The sequence below is a fragment of the Otolemur garnettii genome, unplaced genomic scaffold (assembly GCF_000181295.1).
Source record: "Otolemur garnettii isolate 467f Iridium unplaced genomic scaffold, OtoGar3 scaffold00010, whole genome shotgun sequence".
Lineage (NCBI taxonomy): Eukaryota > Metazoa > Chordata > Mammalia > Primates > Galagidae > Otolemur > Otolemur garnettii.
The window spans coordinates 28,184,517-28,193,170 of record NW_003852405.1 but is presented as its reverse complement, the minus strand read 5'-3'; the positions used below and the strand labels follow the sequence as shown (position 1 = coordinate 28,193,170).

General features: G+C 44.2%; 1 protein-coding gene across 2 annotated transcripts in view; it reads left to right on the top strand.

The window, feature by feature from the left end:
- Positions 1-3,655: 3,655 nt before the first annotated feature.
- The window catches only part of PTGFR (prostaglandin F receptor), a 29,200-nt gene continuing 24,201 nt past the window's right edge, over positions 3,656-8,654 (top strand). The window contains exons 1-2 of one of the 2 annotated variants that reach the window (XM_023509893.1): positions 3,721-4,528; positions 8,452-8,457. In XM_023509893.1, coding sequence (XP_023365661.1) covers positions 3,728-4,528; positions 8,452-8,457 — 807 coding nt within the window. In that variant the 5' untranslated portion in view covers positions 3,721-3,727. Of the gene's footprint in view, positions 4,529-8,451; positions 8,458-8,654 lie in introns of those variants that run through there. The other variant, XM_003784210.1, reaches the window with a different exon arrangement.

Below are 8,654 nucleotides of genomic sequence, written 5' to 3'. Positions count from 1 at the left end.
AGATGTTTTTATTTCAATCTTAGTGACACAGAGCTCCCGTTTCTGACTTTAATTTGGGCAAAGTGTCCTTCCTTGAATCCTGAATGAAGGTGATTGCCAAGCACACACCCATCACGTTAGCTCTTTGTAGACAGGTGGACATCTCCACATCCCTAAAATCACATCGTTGTTTTGGGTATGCATTCCACATGTGTGAAATAGGTGTTTTGTTCCAGCATAGAAGCCACATCAGAGCAGGCGCTTGGATGCTTTTTGCATGTAGCTGTATCTCTGCCTCCTAGAAACAGCACCTGGCACCATGCAGGTGCTTAATGCAGTGGCTGGGTCACGACCCCTTTGTAACAATGAAAATACATCCCAGCATTAGGAAGGTTGAGAACCACACTGGCTTAATGAATTTGTTAAATCAATAGTTCTATGAGAGTATGCCCTTCTCACAAGCAACAATGCAAATTGTACTACCTTCGAATATATTACATAACAAATTTATGATCTGATATTATGTTAACATGAATTTCTTCTCCTGCTCTTCTTTCCAATACCTAGAGCTGCTGATATTAAGAGAGATGGTCCAGAGACATCTTGAGAGTTTTTCTGAAATCCTGAAATGCTCCCTACAGCAGCCATCATTCAAACATTTGGTGAGTGGCCAGGCGTTGTCCTAGGTGAGGATAAAGAGGTGACCAAGTCCTTGGTAGAATTTCAAGGGGCATTTTAGTGGGAGAGACATCAGTAAACTGATGATTGCAATGGACTGTGATTAAATGTTATTACTCAGTGGAAGAACAGTGTTCTGTGTAATTCGCATTTTCATAGTGGCTTATGACATAGTTGTTTTTTGGCTACTGGCCATGTGAGTATAATATTTCCCTGCCAACCAGGATGTTTGACTAAGGAAAATGTTTAAATCCCTGTCCATACCTGAATAGTAGTTCATTTTACAAATCATGATCACATCTCAATACACGCCACAGGAGAAAACGACATTCATTTTTTTTCTACAGTTAACGGTTGATTGATTTTACCTCACTTTTGCATTATACGATCCGTTCTCATTTTCAGGAATTTAGAAGCCCCTTCTGATTTTAGACTGGAGAAATCTGTGGCATTGGTTTTGTTCATACGCGGTGGTAACATTTTACTTAAATCAAAAGCAAAAGTCAGGAATAGATTCATAAGGAGTTCAGTTAGAAAAACGAGACACTATTAGCTGGTATGGGTCAAAAGATACGTGGCAAAAAGCTATTGTCATACAAAAATGGCTCAAATCACAATTCCTAATGAAAAAGTTAGTCTTTTCTTCCTCCTAAAATCATCTTCCCAATGCTTTTTACATTTGCATCGATTTGGGTGTACTCATACATGTCACTAGAATGTCTCTCCCCAGGGGACTCCAAAAAAAAAAAAAATCAATGAACTGTTATAATCCCCATGTGCAGGTATTAAAGCAGACTTCTCACCCTCTCCCTCCTCACATTCCTTCGAAAGCTGGAAACGGTCCAGCCCCCTGTGCGCCGGGGAGCCCGAAGGCTGCGAGTGTTTCCATTTACAACACTTGGCTCGCAGACCTGTTTTTAACTCCCTGGGGTATCTGCCACGAAGCCCTCCCGCCAACAACAGCCCCTTTCTACCTGATTTCTGTTTGGAGCTGGACTTGGAATGAGTTCAGTCCGCAAGCGACAATCTGACAGTCCCAAGCGCTACCCCTGATCTGTCCAGTTCTGACTTGTGTCTTCCATGCTCGGAGATGGGCCCCCTTCCCGCGCAAATCAGTTTGAAACAGAACTTTCCCCAGCCTAGTCGATCAGAAGGCTGAAGGGCAGCCCGGTCGCTAATGGGGTGGCCGTAGCGTCCGAGCGCGGTGCCCTAGTCTCTCCCGGTTCTGCTCTGTGCCCATGGAAAAGTGGGCGGAGAGGAGCGAGAAGAAGGGGCGGAGGTCACCCGCGTCCTCCATCCCGCCCAGGCTGCGAGCGCAGCTAGGTGCAGAGGGATCCGAGCGGCCCAGCTGGCAGGTTCGGTGCTAGGGGAAGGGGCGCGCGGAGAGGACCAGAGACCGGACGCGAGCCAGAGCTGGAGCCCAAGCAGGAGAGCCGCGCTGCGCCCGGGGAAGCTGCGGCGGCGACGCGGGGTCTGGCGCGCCATGGCGCACAGAGGGACGCGCTCTTCTGCTCTGCAGCCAGCCGGGTTGGTGGCCGGAGATGCCAAGGTAACCACCTCCCAGAGGCTGGATCCCCAGGCTTCTACGTCTGGATGCTCCGCGCGACCCAGGTTCAGCCTGTCTCTCCCGCAGGATGCCGGCGACAGCTGCAGCCAGCCGAGCGGGAGGGCACCTGGGCTGCGCTTGGCACCACGTTGGGACCAGATTCCCATGCTGGGGAGACCAATAGAGATAGAAGGGTACTCGGGCCGACCCGTCCCCATTCTGAGCTGTGCGGACCGGCACTGGGTGGGAAGGGCTCAGAGGAGGGATTGGGCAGAGAGAGAGACCCCCTTCTCGCCGCGTGGGTCCCTGCGGGCAACACCCGAGTTTCTCTCCCCGGCTGGCGCTGGCCTTTGAGGCTTCCCCAGGTGGGTGGGAAAACAGCTCTCTCGGGTTTGAGTAATTGCAGAAAGTTTCAGGGACTTATAGGTTTGGGGAGGACGTTGCGAGGGGAGGCCTGGGGGCGGCTGGGGTAGTAACCAGCGAAAATTGAGTTGTAAGACCCGGAGTTGGCAGCCGGCTCGGGGCAGCCGGGGCGGTCCCACTCGGGTCGGTCCCAGGAAAGGCTGGCTCAGAACTCCCAGCCTTCCGGAAAGCTGCTCCGAAACGCCAATTCAGTTAGCTCGGGGCAAGGGTGGCTGCGGTCGCGTGTACTGAGTGTCTGTGACTCAGGGCCTCCTCCTCACCCCGGGGAAAGGGCGACAAATAAATATTTCCCCTTGGAGGTTGCAACTCCGAAGCTGCAACTAGGCTGTATCTAGGCGGAGGTGCGAGGAGTGAGGCCCGCCCCCTGCCCCACCGCGAACCCGGATTTCTGCACCGTGACAGCTGGACCCGAAAACCTCCGTAGAGACTCACGACTCTGCCTGCCTTGCGTCCAGGGTGTGTGTAGTTTGCTATGACTTGGTTTAGGCTTTAGAAGTGCATTCAGGAAAGCGCCATTTAACATCAGTGAAATTGCTGGTCTCCTTCCAAAGGCTGGAGACGATTCTACCTGCCTGACAAGAGGTAGTTCAACTGAGGGATCATCTGCAGTCTGGGAACAAAACACACCAGAAGAGCAGAAACTTTTAAAGGGCTTCTGGTTATTGCAGTAGGCTAGTTTGTTATTTAAAGCTTTAACGGGTTTAAATCTAATCTTGTTGGAGGTTTTGTAAAAGCTGAAAGGTATAAGGCGCCAGTGAAGTGTCAGGGAGACATTTAGAAGGTGCCACTTGCAGAGAGATGCTGCAGAGGTTAACCCAGGGTGTCAATTCGGGCAGCTTCAGAACCTTGAACGTGCAATGTGGAACCGCAGCAGGCAGATGTGTGCTGCTCTCAGCATGATGCAACCTCCTTACCATAGGCAGATAAAGCCAGTCGCACCATGGGGGGGGGGGGGGCTGGGCGCTTCAGTCATAAATGTCAGATGAGCAGAGATGCGATCTTCATAATTCCTCTCTCTTTATGCTCCAGATGTTTGGACTGCGCGGCTGCACAGTGTTGAGACGGACATGACTTGAGTGGCCAGCTCTTATCTTTACAACAATGTCCATGAACAATTCCAAACAGCCCGTGTCTCCTGCAGCTGGGTTCCTTTCAAACACAACCTGCCAGACACCAGAAAACCGGCTTTCTGTCTATTTTTCAATAATCTTCATGACCGTGGGAATCTTGTCAAACAGCCTTGCCATTGCCATCCTCATGAAGGCGTATCAGAGATTCAGACAGAAGTCCAAGGCCTCGTTCCTGCTGCTGGCCAGTGGCCTGGTCATCACAGACTTCTTCGGCCATCTCATCAATGGAGCCATAGCCGTGTTTGTGTACGCTTCTGACAAGGACTGGATCCGCTTCAACCAATCCAACGTCCTTTGCAGTGTTTTTGGCATCTGCATGGTGTTCTCTGGCCTGTGCCCACTGTTGCTGGGCAGTGCGATGGCCATCGAGCGGTGTATTGGAGTCACCAAGCCAATATTTCATTCTACAAAAATTACATCCAAACATGTGAAAATGATGTTGAGTGGAGTGTGCTTGTTTGCTGTTTTTATAGCTTTGCTGCCCATCCTTGGACATCGAGACTATAAAATTCAGGCATCGAGGACCTGGTGTTTCTACAACACAGAGCACATCGAAGACTGGGAAGATAGATTTTATCTTCTACTTTTTTCCTTTCTGGGGCTCTTAGCCCTTGGTGTTTCATTATTATGCAATGCCATCACAGGAATTACACTTTTAAGAGTGAAATTTAAAAGTCAGCAGCACAGACAAGGCAGGTCTCATCATTTTGAAATGGTCATCCAGCTCCTGGCGATAATGTGTGTCTCCTGCATTTGCTGGAGTCCGTTTCTGGTAAGAGTCTAAAGTTTGGACAGTCTGGGCTTTCTTGAGTTTATCCACATTCAGTTCAAAGTTTTTGTCTTTTGCAAAGTTGTTAGTCTGTAAGTTCAATCTTTTCAATGTGAGCATTTCCTCTGACCAAACATTCATTTCTGCACTCAGCTCTGGGGTAGAAGGAAGCTATGTGTGACACACGTGGTTATTTTCACATAAGCCCTGAACTGAAAGAGATGTGTTGCTCAACAATTCTAACCACAGTGTTACCTGCTTGCAGTGCAAAGTGGTTTCAATAGAAGAAACCTTTTTAGTGTACTCAGTATGACTAGTTTTAAAAATGTGAACGGAAGGGACCAACTGTAACACAACATTAGGACAGACTCCAGGAAGCCTTAGAAGAATGGGACACAGACTTTTAATCTGTAGATGAGGTATAATCTACCAGCTTCTTCTAAACAGGTAACGACCAGTCCTCAGTTAGCCAAGGGTGCTGATGAGTTGAGATAGTTGGATAGTTCAAGGGAAGAAATCATTATTTCATTAATCCAGGAACTATGCTAGATTTTTTAAATTTAGCTAGCAGGTTGATATTTTTATATGGAAATAAGACCATTACTGTTGCCTTCCAGATAGAAGACAAAAACGTCTTCCTCGTAGGAGACAAGTATGATCTTAACTCTTCTCAACATTTTATTTTATGGCGGAAGGTGTGATCCCATGGCATGGAAGAGAAAACAATTCTGTAAGAAGCAGGTGACAGCAAAGATTGTTTCCATTCCTTTCTCTGCAGCAGTGGGGACGTGGGCAGCCCCCAGAGATAGTAAGGCAGGTGACACAAAGGTGGAGACTAGACAAAGGTAGAGGTGAGGAAAAGATCGTGGGCTTAACTTATGTGCTAGAACCAAGTTGCTTATTACTAAGGGAAGGTTCCTGAACATCAAACACGTCCGTTGCCCCCCACTTGTTCTACAACAAGCTTAAACAAACAATCCAGGTAATTTCCATACATGGCAAAGTTTGCGAGAGCTGCTGCTGCAGACAAAGTTAATTTTATTTTACAAAGAGAGCTCTGCTTTTCCAATATTTCTTTATTTCTATTCATATCATTGCCTCACAATCAAAATTTGGCTTCCTGAATTGTTAAATCATTTAGATATTTTTTTTTTTCATGTTGTTCTTGAGTTGGCCAGATGTTTCAAACCCACCCAGGGTGAGAGTGGGTCCACCAAGGGTGAGTCAGTTTAGGAGACCTCAGGTGAGCCCAAGGAGGCTGATTTTTGTGTGTGGGATAGATGTTTGAATTGAATGACAGAGACCAGTTCTAACAACGCTGGGACCTCCTCCATGTTCATTTTGGGGAGCTTAATTTATGCCACTTGACACAAGGCATTTCCTGAGGGTAATGCTTTGTTTTCCTTGGTTACATTTTGAAATAAAGTAGTATTTCAAAATAGCAAGTGAATCCACTAAGTGAATTGAAATTAATTTAAGGGTTGTAAAGGGAATACAAAGTAAGAAAAGTAGGGGCTGAAAATGTGTAAGGAAACTTTTCAAAAGAAAGTCAGAGTGGAAATTAGTTTTATTTTCACAAAACATTTTCTGATTTCTACTTTCTCTTTAGCCATGAATTACTGGTCCATGTATGACACCAATGTATCAATATTTCTAAAAGGCTTTTCAGTGTGCACTTATTTCTCTGTTAGTTGTGCAGGAGGTGCAGCCCCGAGATTCCCAGAAGGGCTGATACTTGGCATTGTTTTGAGTGTTCTTTGCACTCCTGAGTTCTTTTGTGGAGACTTGCGTCTTCATGGCAATTTCTGACTAAAAGATTGATAGCATTTGCAATCTGTGCACAGGTGCCTTGAGGAGTAAGTCAAGGTCATCAGACAGGTATAAATGGAACTCCAGGGAAAAACCTCAGGCTTCAGAAAGCCACAATAACACTCAACGCTGACACCACAGGGGAAACATTTCTCCTCAATCCCCAACATCTAGGAGGATTTTGACAGATGTTAAAGTGGGCACCATCATTCTCCTGCCCACTTTGCACGTTAAAAGCTTCTTACTTTTAAAAATGCCTCTGAAAGCAGCTTCTAGAACCCCATAGGTATACAACAGATGATATCCCCTTTGGGGTCCATGGGCTGCCTTACACCATGTTTTGTTGTGACCGGTAGGGGAGATTGTTGGCTTTGTAATTTGAATGAACATCTGAAAACACTTTGACCTGGGTTCACTGTCATTGTCAAGTCTCAGACTAAAACTAAAGTGGAGGGGGATAGGCTCAAAGGAGGAAAGGAGTGAGGTGCAGGTGATGGTGTCTGTCTGACAGGGTGCTGTATGTTAATACTTACCAGGAATGGCGTAATTTCTACAACTATTGAAATTCATGTGGAAGTGCGTGTTTTATTAATGATTGTTTTAATATTCCTTTAATGATAGACTTTATTTTCTTTTTTTCTTTTTTTTATGAAGTCATATATACATAGATCATGAATACATTCATGCCTTTGTGAGATTCAATGTGTTGATTATTTGTACAAATTGGAGTACTTATATCCTACTAATTAACATAGCTTTTTACCTCATTTACTTAATTACCACGTTAAGACATTTGTGTTCAATTGATAGATTTGATTTGTATCCTTGCAATATGCTCTATGGATATGGTCCCACCATTAACCCTCCCTCTATCGAACCACCCCCCTCTTCCCATCCCCCTCCCCTTCCCTCCTTCATCCTGGGCTATCGTTGTGGTTGACCCATGAATGGATTAATACATTGTGGTATATCTATACCATGGAATACTGTGCAGCATTAAAAAAAGGTAGAGACTTTACCTCTTATCTTTACATGGGTGAATTACAACTATTTTATTTTTTTCAAGTAGTTTTAGATTTAAAGAGAAATGCGTGTAAATCATGGAGAGTTTACATACCACCCCCCAATCACCCTTATTATAAAGTGCTTTGGCATTTTCGTTATAACTGATGAATCAACATTGGTACATGATTATTAACTAAAGTCTGTAGTTTACCACTAGGGTCCTATGTTGATGTTTTACATTCTGTGGGTTTTGAAATGTATAATGAATGATATGTGTGCTTCATCACAATATCATACAGAATAAATGTGGCTGCCTTAAAACTTCCCTGTGGCTTTAACACATTTTAGTGTGCTTTATTTTCCCAAAAGGGAAAAATGTGCTTCCCCCCCACTTAGTAAATGACATTTAGAAATATAGTATAAACATGAAATTTGTTTAAAATATAACTTAAGGACTTTTAAATTTTATAATATCTGAATTTCATAGCTTTAAAACATGGCTAACTCCTATACATTCATTTATTTACAATCTCAACTTAAAAACGCAGGAAATCACAGTAGGTCCTATTAGCTTGCAGTTTCATAGAACAACAATCTAATTCCAAAAATCTTTCAAAGTGAAAGGAGCAATTATAAAATTGTCTCATGTGTATCCTAGGCGAATCACTTTTCCTCATAAGTAAATCTTGAAGACATTCATTTGATGTTTTCATTGTGAAGGAAAAAAGGCATTTATCAGCATTTTCAAGAAATGTTTTCTTCGTAATCTTTGTTTCTGCCTTTATGCAAGTAATGATTGTTTTTAATGCTCCATTTCTAGCACACGTAACTCTAAAGGGAATTAATTGTTATTGCTGTGTGTATCTCACCTATTTGGCAGGGCAGTAAATACTTGTTGACTGGTTGACTGAAACTTATGCAGTGTGGATGGCAGGAGATTGGAAATGATTGACCAGAATATGGATTCTGATTTGGTAGACGAGTTAAACAAATTCAGGAAGCTAATGGTAATTTTAATCTGTTCCCTCATCAGCAACTGCAGACATTAGACATTATTAAGCCTCATGTGTTTTTTACTAGAAGGCCATACATTTGCTTTACCTTTTCTGCAGGGATAGAGAATCATTTTGAATTAGGAAAAGAAATATATGTAGGTGTCTTTACCTAAGAAGCGTGCTGTCTGGCATGTGCGGAGTTTGAGTGTGGGTTTTTCCTAAGGTTACTTTTATGCTAATATTTCCAGTCAACATAGTTAAACATTATTTGGTCACTAAGGTGTTTGTCAGATACAGATCAAATAACTGGGTGGCTAATT